This window comes from Gambusia affinis, linkage group LG14 (assembly GCF_019740435.1).
Source record: "Gambusia affinis linkage group LG14, SWU_Gaff_1.0, whole genome shotgun sequence".
NCBI lineage: Eukaryota > Metazoa > Chordata > Actinopteri > Cyprinodontiformes > Poeciliidae > Gambusia > Gambusia affinis.
The window spans coordinates 24,381,247-24,395,008 of NC_057881.1; the positions used below are offsets into that span (position 1 = coordinate 24,381,247).

Here is a 13,762-nt window from a genome sequence, read left to right on the forward strand (position 1 = left end):
TTGTCTGCAGTAACAGTAATGCAAGAGCCCCACCTTGTGGAGGCCACATGGAAACAGCAGAGGAACGTTTTGCTCCTTTGGTTGCGTTGATGTCTTCAGAGACATTGTTCATTTAGAGCCAATGAAACATTAAAAGCTGTTTAAATGTTTCTAATCTTAGCTTATATTTGGTTACGCAAGAAAGACATAAGTGAAAAACAGTTGACTCAAATTTTGCCTGTTTTTGAGACACATAATCAGAATCCTGGGGTTGAACCCAGGATAAAACGACATTTAGGAATGACAGGGACTCAAAGTCCTCGGTTTATTGAAATCATCAGAGGTTGACATGTTACAAACTGGAGATACGTTATCTGGGAAATAACAGCACTACTTAAGACATAAAACAACAAGAGTAAATATGAGATTAAAAAAAAGAAAAAAAAGAAAAGGGAAGCAGCTCAGAGTCACGCTGTCCGTCTACAGCAGACCCTGTCTCTTCAGGTCCTCGTACGTTTTCTTGTTGACCACATTTCCAATGGAGTCCTCGTACTCCTCCTGAGGGGGACACAACGGAGGAGACGAGTGAAGGAGTCAGACTCCATCACATTCTGTCCAGGAGGCTTTGTGCTTACCTCTGTGTCCGGCTGCCATCGCTCCGACGCCTTCTGCGACTTTAGCTTCGCCCACACTGAACACAAACACATCACCAGTTAACGCCGGCCTCAGACAGACGGACACGACACCGACTGAAGGAACGGACTTACAGGAGACGGCGTCCTCTATCTGTGTGACGTTGGCGAAATGAGCCGTGTTGGGGATTCCTAGACAGCGCATTCCATGTGCATGCCGCCACTCCTACACAGGCAAACAAATATTACTGAAAAAGTAAAACCTTGATCTTATTGTAATCATTTATAAGAGTTCTTTTCACAGAAGGAAGCGCGTACTGCAAAGTGCCTCTGGAAGGCCTTGGGTCCTCTATAGGTGTAGTTTCCACAGATCTCACAGTTGTAGTTGATGTTCAGACCGTGCAATTTGTAGAGCCAGTAAGGGATCGGCTGTAAAAAACAAAAAAACAAAAAACACACACACTGACTTCAGTCTGGGCCACAAAACACAACCCTTAAACTAGTTTACATGTAGACACGCTACATGAGAAAAGAGAATCAAATAACTGATGTGGAAGGTAAACCATACACGACTTTCTAATATTTCTACAACTAGAAATCTGAAAATGCCGTTTGTATTCTGACAGTGGCAAATAAAGTGTCTTTCCATCCCAACAACACAGACATAAAGAAGCAGCATTTAGTTTCTATGTACCCTAAATCTGGAATAAACTTCCAGATAACTGCAAAACAGCTGAAACACTGAGTTCCTTTAAATCAGAGAGACATAGCAACATTGATTAAATATAGTCTGATTCTTTATAGTCTGTTATTTCTTTATTTTGCTCCTGAGAAAAAATGTTTTTGTTCATTACAAAATGTAATGCATGTTTAGATTTTTATCATGTAAAGAACTATCAACTGCATTAAAGCTGAAATGTGTTATTCTAGTAAACTTGAGTGTGGTAGGGAAGACTGTTATTGAACATAGTGGTGGCAGCATCATGCTGTGGAGATGAAGGACAATCTTGGAAGAAAACCAGTTGGACCTGAGAGCTGAGTGGAGGTTCTCCTTCACCCTGAACCTCCACCCAGAGCTGGAATGGTTTATATTCAAGCATATTCATGCGTTAGAATGGCCTAGTCAAAGTTCAGACGTAAATCCAACTGAGAATTGATCACAGAAAGACTCAAACCAGGACTCTGAACCATTCCCAGGTGCTGAAGCGGTCTGACTCAGAGTGTTTGGGCCTCACCTTGCCGTCCCAGCCCAGCGGCAGGTTTTTGGGGTTGTAGATGATCTCGTTGTCTTCATCTTCGCTCTCGCTCTCGCTCAGCTGCTCTTCCTCTTCCTCTTCGCGCTCCTCTCCTGTCCTCGCCTGCTTCCGCTGCACGTTCTCATGGGTGAGCTGCCTCTGCTCCTGCACAGAACCCAGAGAGCCCAGCGGGTCAGGGCGGGCCTCAGACCGGCCCTGAAGCTGATGAGGAAGACTCACCCCCAGGATCTCCACGTACTCGTAGACCTGAGCTTCCAGGAAGGCCGATTCCCTGTTCCGCTCCGTGTCTCTGAAGGCGTGATGCATGGAGACGGTTACATTCTGCCCCGTCACACAACAGGATCGACAGTCATTTTAATATGCTCACGTACTTCTTAGGCCCTTTGGCTTTGGGGTTCTTGGCGAACAGAGACGGGTCCAGAGATTCTAGGGATTTGCCTTTGGTGCTGAACAGCCTCTGAGCTCTCTCCTCCAGAGTCCTGATCACACACACACACACACACACACACAAACACACACACAGTGTCATAGTGATAGGACAAGGAGGGATCACCTTCAAGATTCTGAACTAATTTAAATCTGACAAGTATGCTGTGCATCTGTTCTCTGGTGCTTCAGAATAAAATCCAGTGAAACTATTTATGTGCAGCATCTCTAAAGGTTCTGCCAGTCAAATTTAAAACATTTAAGGAAATAAATTTGGGAGAATTATCTTGAGAAACCTTTCAGTTGTAACAAGATAGAAAACATGTTAAAAACCAAGAAACCTTTTTGCTTTAGGGAGATAAAATTTTGTTTCATTTTTTTTTAAATGAAACATTTTTTTTTTCATATTATACCACTGAGAAAATGTCACATTATCAGAAGAAGCTGCTCCTGAATTTATTGTGTTGTGGCGAAAGCAAAGGTCATCCTGCAAACTGGAGACAAATTTCAACACCTTTCTATTTTCTGCAGTGAGGCGGAGACAGAAAATGGCGCCCCCTTCAGTTCCAGGGTGCAACATGTTATGGGTCTGACACCTGACCCAATGCCACTCATTTTCTGCAGCCAGGTTCTTCTCTTAAATTTGCACTTTCCCAAATTTAAAGTGCAAATTTAAGAGAAGTTAGACATAAGTTAGTTTTGTGTCTAACTTGTGTCTAAGTCCCAAGTTAGACACAAAAATCTAACTAGCTAGTAAGCAAGAGTATATTAGCAGCTGGTTACTGTTAGCCTTAAACGGATCGAGTCAAAACTTACTAAAGATGTCAGGCATGACTAACTGTCCCATCATCAAAAACCTACAGGTACAAGATCAAATAGTGCTGCCACAACAAAATGTAAGATTTGTGATTACTGTAATTAGAGCCAACTTACAGTAAAATATAACTGTAACATTTTAAGGCCTTAATTTTACATTTCAGGGTGCACAGACACCATGGTGTATGTGTAAATTGATTAATCATACGAGGAAAAAAGATTTGAAGATGTAATGGGACAAAGTGCAGAAAAGTGAAATGAATCTGAGCTTCCTCTCCTTCTTACCCTCCACACTTCAGGCCCAAAGCCATGAGAGCAGACTTCAGCCTGTCCAGACCCAGAGAGGCCAGCTCCTGCAGGATGAAGCAGACCCATGAGTTCAGTTAGCCAACAGCAGCCCTTCTGGTTAAAGTTCGATTTTACCTCCCAGGAGGAAAACGCAGAGAGGTCCAGATGAGCTCCGGCGTGCGTCAGAGCACTACTCGTCTCTTTCTGCAGTCAGATCAGAAACATGGAGGAGAAACGTGAGCTACGACGCCTCAGTGAATCACCGTGTTCTCCGTGGGCCAAAGGCAGCACTCACAGGCCAGCCCGGAAACGTCCCGTTCTCCCACTTTTTCTCAAAGTCGATCAGGACTTTCCCGTAGAGCTCGTTCTGGTCCAGCAGAGGCTTGACCCGGTCCGTGTAGTCCTGCAGGTACTCCAGCAGCATCTCCAGGTACCTGCACAAGCCACATGGTTTCCCCAGGTCACGCAGTTCAGGCCCACCGGGTCAGACGCAACACAAACAGGATCGTGGACCTACTTTTTGTATTCGGCGTTCTTCCTGTCTTTGGGGATGTCGAACAGTTGGTCGAATGAGGACAGGTAGGTGATGTAGTCCAGTTTCTGTAGGGATGCAGGAAGCAGTTTGAGAACATGGCTCCTTTTTGTCTGGAAGCTGATGATTACGGCAGAAACAGAGCGCCGTTACCTCAGCTCCCTTCAAGTTGATGTACTTCAGGTAGCAGTCGTGGAGATCCAGATAGCGGCCGTATCCCTCCTCATCAGTGAAGTCCACCATGTCTGGAGGGAGAGCAGCTGTTAGGCTGAGTGTTTACAGGCTAATGCTGCTGAGCTAAACAACCACTCTGACTTAAGATGGCTCATTTAAACAAGCAGAATCAGCAGAAGCACAGCTCAGGAATCCACCGGCTGCTCCAGCCTCATGCGTCTCCCTGAGCAGAGAGCAGCTAATTAAATGTAATAGACGTGTTTTGTATAGGACACAGCTTGTTCAAGGAAGCATAATAGTGGACCTTTAAGACTCAAATCACTAGATTAACTATTTAATTCATCATCAGTAAACACTGTCTCATCCAGCCCTGTAGAGTTCCCTGACTATTCAGTTCAGAAAACCTAAATAATGAGTCTTACTCTGAGCCTCTTCACTGGGGTTGTCTCTGGCCTTCATCAGCTCTTCAAACTCTGCCGACATGGGAATGGAAATCTACAGAGGAAGGAAGGCACAAAGCAGCCCAGAGACTCTGCGTTACTGCTGCCGTTGACACAACGTGACCCGACGGCGTGGCGGCAGCTCTCCTACCTCGTTGGGATGCTTTCGGTGGAACTCCTTTATGTGTTTCAGTCTGTTGTAGAACTCAGCAAACTCGTTTGGTCCAGAGATGGCAGCGAGCTCGTCTCTCCTCATCCTGCCAAACAGAATGGTTTCAAAGTGTTTAAACGTCCGCCAGCAGAACCAGCTGCCTGGAATCAGGCCTGCTTTTCCTCCTCTAGAACATCATCCAGGTAGGGGGAGTCCAAACATTTGGTCACATATTCCAAAGTCATGTAGTCAAAACGCATGAGCCAACAATGTGTTTATTTACCTTCTCAGCAATAAACTAAGCCACAGTACTTTAATCAAACACGTAAAGTAGTAAAAGTATGTAAATTACTGTAAATCTAACAAGCTAAAAAGGCTAAATGTGACACAAATCCCTCAAATAAATGTTTAATTTCAGGGTTTTTTATGTCATCAAAAGAAACAACCTCAGATATAAACATAGTGCTAAAAAGATTTTAAGTAAACGTACCCGTCTTTGTCTTCGTAGGAGTCTCTCAGGTTTGCGCTCACGTCCATGTACCTCTGTCAGGAGACACGCAGCAGTCAGGCTTCACATCAGTCCCATTACGTGTTCACACCTCCCCCAAACCAACCAGGCATACTGGGTAGGCGAACTGGGGTTCAGTTAAAGCTGATTAAACGGAGCCGGTGGGAATGAGCCCTCACAGTAAATCCTCCTGATCCGTCAATCTTCCACTTACCTGAGCTGCAGGAGGAAAACCATGGGCATCATGCACCCCAGCAGCATCTGTTCCCTTTGGAGAACCACGGGCTCAAAACGCAACCAGAATCAGATATCGGCTAGATCGCCTTCATAACTGGGTTCACTCAGAGAAATCTCCATGATCACTGCCATCAGTGAAGAGCAGCTACAGCAAACAACCCAGAGACAACTTGATGAGGATTTTTGTGTATTTTTCCTCACAGTGGATGTCATTAGGCAAAAGTGAGAAGGATCCCAATTTCAAGACCCAGCATCAATTAAGTATTCCATTGCCTCTCTGCCCGGCTTTCTGATTAGAGCAGCAAAAGCAAATGGGGTGGATTAGCAGAGCTGCCAACAACGGGTGGTGTCATCCAGGACATGTCACTGTGGAACAGAAGCCCTCAAATCCAAGCCAAGAGGACCGGCGTTATATCAGTTACAATGTTTCATTTTATAATAAATTAAGAATTTCTGAATTTGAACTGAACCATCAGTGAAGATGTGAGGCAGAAGCTGTTGTACAACATGTCAGAGAGAAGTAAAGACATTATGAAAGATCAACATCGTCCATATAGACTCCTTACGGCTTACACAGATTCAGTCTATTTACCCATTAAAAGGTCGCACTCCGTTTCTCTGAGAACACACTAAATTAAAATCGGAACTTTTCCGTTCCACTAGACAATCAAGAAACACTCATATGGGTCATCCATCCATCCAAAACAAACTTTATACTTACATCCAGCATAGCTCTTATGCGATGATCGGAGTTAATTTGTTCTCGAAGCTGAAACAAGAAGGAAAACAGTGACTTATTCTTGAGTGTTGTTCTGGTTTCTATCCAGTAAGGATTAGCCTCATGCTAACGCTAGCTTATAGCGCCAGAGCTTACCGTTGACTTTTTGTGCAACATTTCCTTCGTTTTGGCGTCCATCAGTCGCTCTTCCTCTTCGTGGTAGCGACGCTGTTGTTCTAAAATCGTTTCCATGGTTCGCAAACACAGAGTGTGTCTATTAAAGGCTGGGTCAGGGAGCTCCGAGTTAGCAGAAAGCGCGAGCCACCGTAGCCGCTGCGTTTGTTTTCAATGGCGCATGTTACGGACCTGCCATCCGTCGCTTTTATCGTTAGGTGAGAAACACCAACCGACGGAGAGTTCCGCTGTAATGACGTAGTCAACATAAATAATAAAAACAACAACAACAAAAAAGATAACGTCACCATTACGCTATATTAGTCAAAACACTAAAGATTTTTCTATTTTTAATTTACTGTCAGCTTTTTTCTCCTGAATACTTAAGAGTTATTGTTCTGTTCTGCTGCTGTGTTTCAGTGAATCTAGAATTAGAAGACTTTAATAGACATCAGCCAGTACATGTAGTATACTGCAAGAATATTTAATCAGGCAAGATGGGCTTAGAACCCAGTGGGTTCTCCTCTTTCTTTGTAGTCTGCAAAAACATTACAGCCTGCTACATCACAGGTGTGCACGCGCGCGTGCTCGTGGGGAATCGCTCTGTTTGTCAAGTTTTTCTGTCAAGAAATAGACCGGAAGTGTTGATTGTTTTCCGCTGAAAATAAAAAAACTAAACGACAATGAAACACATTAACAGTTAAGTCCAAAATTTACTTGTACACATATTACACACAAATTATTTTGATCCTACCAAGAAATTAGTTTATGAGACATACTTGTATCTGCGATCTTGTTCCTAAAGTCACTATCCAGAGCTGGTGACCATAGTTGAGGGTAGGAAAATAGATAGACTTTTAAATTGTGAGCTTTGCCTTTTGGCTCAGCTCTCTCTTCACCACAGTAAACTGGTACAACACCTGCAGCACTGCAGACGCAGCACCAATCTGTCTATTGCCCTCCTGCTCAATTTTTTCCTAATTTGTACACAAGACCCTAAAATATTTAAGCTCTTTCACTTGGGACAGGACCTCTTCCCAAACCCAGAGAAGGTGATCTATCTTTTTCTAGCTCAAGACCCCGGTCTTGGATTTGGAGGCACTGATTTTCATCCTGTCCACTTGCAGTCAACTCTGAACCACTCCATCTAATGAATCCAACAGAATCACAGCATCTGCAGGAAACATAGGTCCACTTCAGCCAGCAAACACTAATGCTATTAAACAGAATAAACACCTCTTTCAGTCACAACAAACAATGGCTGCAGGATGAGGAGCTTCTCTAGGAACATGGAAACAGACCAACGTCCATTTTCAATTACCAAAACATGCAAATGAAATTCAGTCAAGGGCCTAATCTTAATGCAGCCTTGGGCTGTCCCTGGAAAAAATGAAACTGCTCCAAACAGGTACATTAAGAAAACTATATTTAATACTTACGCTGATTGATTGAGCTCTATAATTATTGTTTGTACCTATTCCTCATCCATCCATCCATCCATCCATCCATCCATCCATCCATCCATCCATCCATCCATCCATCCATCCATCCATCCATCCATCCATCCATCCATCCATCCATCCATCCATCCATCCATCCATCCATCCATCCATCCATCCATCCATCCATCCATCCATCCATCCATCCATCCATCCATCCATCCATCCATTCATTCATTCATTCATTCATTTTCTGTACACCCTTGTCCCTTAGAAGGGTCGGGAGGAGTGCTGGTGCCTATTCCAGCTAACCTTCCGGGCGAGAGGGGAAGTACACCCTGGACAGGTCGCCAGTCTGTCGCATTCCTTTCAGATGTTGAACCTAATAATAGAGAGGAAAAAAACAACAAAGCGGAAGGAAACCCGGGCTTTTATTTTAGTGGGTCAAAGAGGAACCCTTCTCTCTAAGGCTCTCCGCCATGACAGACGCATTTTAGCACATTCTCCAGCAGCAGTCAGTCAAAGCAAAGTGACGCGGAGCAGCGGACGGTGAGTGTTTTGGATTTACGGAAGATAAAGTGGGCACTGGGAACCGTTTTCACGGCCGCTGTGCTTCCAGCCTGCTTGAAAAGGTGAGGAGTTCGTTTCCTCTCTGGCATGAGCCCTCTCTTCAGAATATTGGGGGTGTATTATTGTGGAAGGGGGCGGCGGCGGCGGTGTTGGCGGTTGTCGTTGTGGAGAACACGGAGGGTGGGGTGGGATGAGGTATTCGGGAGGGGGGTCTTTTGTGTTGGGGCATCTATCTGGCAGAGGTCAGCGCGAGCCCCGCTTCTGGAAGTGCTCGCTTATTGTGCGCGTGCATTCTGGAACTTAATCCTTTGAAATTTAATTGCAAGGCTGCCTCGCGGCCAACTCTTGATCTGCGGCTAACAAAAGCAGAGCTGAGGACTCGGGGCTGCAGGAGCTCGTGGGGCTCGTACCCCACCACCACGCGACCTGTTTGCTGTAACTACACCAGACCATTCAACAGAACAATGTGATGCATTTTAAACATCCTGCACTTAAACTGCTTTGTTGATACGCGGCTAGCTTCTTTTCAGAGTCAACAATTTCAATCACAATTGAACTTACCGCACCGAGCAGTGTTCAAGCTTCACTGGTTCTGACACGGAGCTACATTAAACAACTCCTTGCTGGTGGCAGCATTTAGCTAGAAGTTGGCTTTAAAGGGACTTTTCCCCCGAGACGTTAGGAGAGAGCAGGACTGTTTTCAGTGTGGCTTGGACCTCAGCTGGCAGCTGGATACACTTCCACACCTTGAACATCCTTCCCCGAGAAGGTTGTTGTCAGAGAAGAAAAAGTTTCAGATGAAGAAATTCAGTTTAGTGTCACTTTAACCCCGATAATCCCCCACAGCCTACTGCAGCTAAGGTTGGTGTGGCTGCTTGGCAGAGGTCAGGTTGGAGGCTTTGTCCATGCGGGTCAATTATTTCAGGCAGCAGCAAAGTTGGCAGAACCTCTTCTCTCCTCCACCTGACTGCCTCCTACATTTATCACACAGGATCTGAGAATGTAAATAGAGGCATTCACCTTGACTTACTATTATATGAGCTCATTGAATTTAGTGAATGTCACCTTGTACGTGTTTTACATACTAGAGTTTCAGCTTGACTAGCTCTGCGCACCTGAATGGAAATTTTCATAGTTTTGGCTTCAAATCAACTTCCTTTGATTTGAGTTTTAACACATGTACTGTTGAACTAAAGAAGTGGCAGAGGTAGCAGGTCAGTGATTATTAAAAAGATGCCAGGTGAGGTCGAAGCCACGCTGAAAACAGCTCTGCTCTCTCCTATAGCCTCTGAAAAAAGTCCCTTTAAAGCCAACGTCTGGCTAAATGCTGCCATCAGCTAGTAGAGAATTAGGCTGAAAAGAAGAAAAAAATTCCGGAAAGGAAAGTCTTTCCTTTCAGCTAGGAAAGGCAAATCTCTCTAAATCTCATTTTACTTTTGTTAGGGTTCAGATTAAAATTCAGCTGAGAATCTCCAGCAGGACCAGAAAGGCTTGAGCTGGCCAACAACACAGTAATAAACTCAGTTGTCTTATGGAAACGATGGTTGTCATATGACTGTATTGGAGGTGTAATTAACAGCAGGATTTCTGTTGACAATCAGCTGGAATAACGTTTAAATAAGAGCAGAGCGACAGAATGAGTACTTACAGGGTTTATTTCTACTGTGTTGGATAATTGCAATTTAGGGCTGAAACGATTAATCAATTACTAAAATAATCGTCAACTAATTTCGTTATTGATTGTTGTTAACTGGAGCATACAGACTCCTATAAGGGCTATTTGCTGAAGGAGCAACACAGTCAGTGCAGTAATAAAGCCAAAACTGTGTTAAATATATCTACAATTTGCTTTTAAGATGGGGAGAAAACAACCTGGAACTCTGTTCTACCAGAACTCCTCTAGTCACAGTTTCAGCTTCACCTCTTTCAAATTCTGTCAAGGGAATCTTCTGTTTAGCACCTTTTGCAGTCCAACTATTAATAAATGAAAAAAAAACATGAATCACCAGATCAGTCCAGCAGAAAGGCCTGGGTTTTTCACATGTTGATGTTAGGATTGTTTTATCCTTTGCTACAAATGATCAAGTGTTCTCTAAAGGAATGCTGTTATTGTTATTGTCTTCTTATTGGGAAAAACATGAATCAAGTTTACTATTTGGATTTTCTTATGGATTTCTAATTTTGCTTAAAATAAGCTTAAATGAATAAATGAAAAATCTGCAGAATGAGCCAATTGTTTTTATCTGATTAGTCGTCATAATAATAATAACAAGCAACATTGTTTGCAGCCCTAATTGCAATAAAAAATAAAACACAACGTGAGATCTGAAATTAGTGTAAAGTACTATTGAATGAGTTTATTGGATTCTATAGCTACAGTAAAATCTTAAACCGGTTTGATTAAATATCTGCAAAATCAATAGTGGTGCCGTCCTTCTGATCTAATTATAGATCAGTCAGTCATTCTGGAATCATCCAGCTTTCCCTTGACGTGCTGTGATCAGAATAATCCTACAATCCTGATACTTTCTACTAGATTCCAAACCGCTCCGTCCACCGTGGATCCTGCAGGACGGTTCTGATCGCTGAGGGTCGATGGATCAGTGAGCGGTGCTGGAGAACAATCTGAGCGCTGCGTCGTGGTTCTTTTCCTGATAGTTGACTCTGAACAAATAACAGGAAATGAGGCGGGAGAGAGAGAGAGACGTAATGGTCCTCAGCGGGAGTCAAAGCAAGGCATGGACAGCAGTGCACTCCTCCTCCCCCCCCCCCAATTATTGTAGACTATATTTTAGGAGTCGAGGGACTCCGACCTAGAAAGTTGTGTGTTTTGTTTTCAGCGTCAGTCTTTCAATGTTCACAGATCTGTTGTGTTTCCTCCTCACTGTGTGCGCTCCGCAGAGTCAGCATGTCCAGCGAGGTGCAGCCGAGGCCGGACGACAGCCCCAACACCAGCGGGGGCAGCTCCGACGCCGAGCAGAGGGAGGCGGCCCCTCCGGAGCAGCCCGGCCCCGAGCAGAGGGACCAGTCCCAGCCCAAGAAGAAGGAGGCCAAAATCTCCAGCAAGACCGCTGCCAAGCTCTCCACCAGCGCCAAGAGGTAGATCCGCCGCTCTCCGCTGTGCTTTGTGTCCTCTGCTGGCTGCTGGCCGGCTCTGCCCCGGCGGTTGCGTTCAGCCTCTGCGCCGGTCAGCTGTCACCCACTTGTTGTGCAGTTTTCTCCAAGCCGCTGCTGAAAAACGCCTGAAGACTTCAGCTGAAAGAGCCGCTGGGGCTTGAAGCCTTTTAAAGATGCTGCCTGACAGAAGAGAAGGGAAGGGAAGTGCTGTCCAAGCTGCTGCCGTTCCAACAGGGAGAGAGTCGATAAGAGGCTGATTGAAAAGACATTATTGTGAAACATCAGCCGAGTCATCTGTCAAATCTTCACAGAGCTTTAAATTGCAAAGCAATTCAGAGAACATTTCAGATACAGCCTGGCAGTGGAAACATCATCTTTTGACATACGGTTTACTGCAAAAGTAATCACACCCCTTAAGGTTTTCCATATTTTGTGCTGTTGCAGCCACAAACTTCAATGACAAATAGGAATCTGAAAGTGGGCTGCACATGTATTGCATAAAATGTGTCTAGATAAACCTTTCTCTGACCTCAGTCTCACCTATTTCAGCCTCTATCTGGAGGCTTGTTCTGCTGCAGTTTGGATTTGGGAGCAGTCCCAGCCCTAAACACGCTGTGAGATGGATAGAAAAATGATCCCTGCACATTGCCTTAAGCCTCCAATGCTTTTCTTACTCCTCTGTATCTCACACAACTAGTTAGATCTGAAAGATTGCTGTAAAATCTTCACCACACAATCCAGAGAGGGGGAAAAATAGTTGACCCTGTTAGCTCAGCCCAAGTGCCCTGTTTCCCTTATGTAACAAAGAACTGCCTCTTTAGATGACTTCATGGGAGATTGGAAGCATTTCTCTGTGATGACACAGAGCAGCAGCTGCCGTTATGTGACCAGGCAATAAGCAGGCCACAAGGCAGAGCCCACGTGTTGATTGGGAGCTGCTCAAAGACGTGTTATCATTTTCCACACTGTGCTCCATTCGCAGACAGCAGCTGTGCCTTTTGGTGTTTTCTGTAAAGATCTACTCTAAGCACCATCATCAAAATAAAGAGCGAATCAACAGCCTCTTTAGCACTGGACAGCCCGACTCGTGCTGACCCGTCCTGCATGGCTTCAGACCCGACTCTGGCGGTCTTGCATCGGTACCTCCAGCCCGGTCACACCACGCTCCCTGGAAACCTGAGGACTATGGTTCCAGTCGGGCCGGCCAATCCGACTTGTGCTTGTCTGTGGTGTACAGAGTGAAAACGAATAGTGAGAGTACAGTGTCCTGTGGTGCTTCTGATCACCTGGGTAATCATTGATCCAAGTGATTGCTCCTCCTTTCTCTTGTGGAGTTTGAGGGTTCATTCCAGTTGATGTCTCCAGATCCACAGCTGTAAGCACTTACTCATCAGAGTGTGTTTACTGAGCACTGATGGGCAGGTTTTCCTTTGCCTTGAAAAGAGGATGATGAGCTTGTTCCTGAACTGACTCTGTTCCGACCTTGAATCTGATCCTTCTGCTGCTCTAAGCATGTGATCTTCTTCACCCTGATCACACATTTTTGATATTGTTCTGCTGTTACTTGCTCTTCAGTGGCGTCCTTACACTCCTCAAGAATTCTCTGTCTCCATTCCTTCAGGCTCTTTTTCTTGTTCAGCAGGTCCTCCAGGTCACTGGTTTATCAGGCTTTGTTGTTGATGAAGCATCGCAGTGTTTTAGAGGGGCTGGTATTTTCCACACAGAAGCTGCACAGTCAGTTTCTCACTCAGTCTGAGCTTTGATGTCTTCTCCATGTGGCTGGAACAGAGCATCCCAGTCTGTACACCCAAAAGAACGCTGAAGGACTTCTTCAGCTTCCCGTTACTATCTGTTCACTTCTTTTTGTCTCAAGGTGCCTCTGAACAAAAGCTTTATATTAAACAAGGCTGCGATCTGATTGGCCAAGAGCAGGACTTGCCTTGGTGATGTATGAGTCCTTGACATTTTGGTAAAAGTAAATTCAACATTTTGTTTTCTCTAGTAGAGCAACTGAGAAACTGTTGATACTTTGGAACTGTGGTAGAGCGTGAAGTGGGTTGTAAAAAAGAAAAAAAAGCGTCTCATTGTAATACCCAAAGCTATCTTTGAGTCATAAATGCAGGAATTATATATACATATATTTAAAAAGAACAACTCAGAATTAATGTAACAGACAACATGCTGCCACTTTGAGCAGCAGAACTGACTTCAAGGATGTTCTGGGATTCCTAACTCAGAAGGAATTCATATCTGCTCTTCCAGCTCGCTGCAGTTTGCCAGCCTTTTTAGAAACACGCAGGTTGCC

General features: G+C 44.6%; 2 protein-coding genes across 3 annotated transcripts in view; one reads left to right on the plus strand and one right to left on the minus strand.

The window, feature by feature from the left end:
- Positions 1-272: 272 nt before the first annotated feature.
- On the minus strand, positions 273-8,094 carry sf3a3 (splicing factor 3a, subunit 3). The gene is made up of 17 exons (XM_044138462.1): positions 6,314-8,094; positions 6,161-6,208; positions 5,185-5,237; positions 4,695-4,800; positions 4,526-4,598; positions 4,083-4,174; positions 3,915-3,997; positions 3,693-3,831; positions 3,533-3,601; positions 3,395-3,462; positions 2,239-2,346; positions 2,087-2,156; positions 1,847-2,011; positions 930-1,040; positions 747-837; positions 615-670; positions 273-537 (listed from the first exon to the last, which is right to left on the minus strand). Exons 1-17 carry the CDS (start codon positions 6,407-6,409, stop codon positions 460-462), a joined length of 1,506 nt encoding a protein of 501 aa, XP_043994397.1. The 5' UTR covers positions 6,410-8,094; the 3' UTR covers positions 273-459.
- A 34-nt stretch (positions 8,095-8,128) lies between these two features.
- Positions 8,129-13,762, plus strand: part of LOC122843607 (ubiquitin-conjugating enzyme E2 E2-like) — a 48,894-nt gene continuing 43,260 nt past the window's right edge. The window contains exons 1-2 of one of the 2 annotated variants that reach the window (XM_044138463.1): positions 8,129-8,319; positions 11,242-11,439. In XM_044138463.1, coding sequence (XP_043994398.1) covers positions 8,144-8,319; positions 11,242-11,439 — 374 coding nt within the window. In that variant the 5' untranslated portion in view covers positions 8,129-8,143. Of the gene's footprint in view, positions 8,403-11,241; positions 11,440-13,762 lie in introns of both variants that reach the window. The other variant, XM_044138464.1, reaches the window with a different exon arrangement.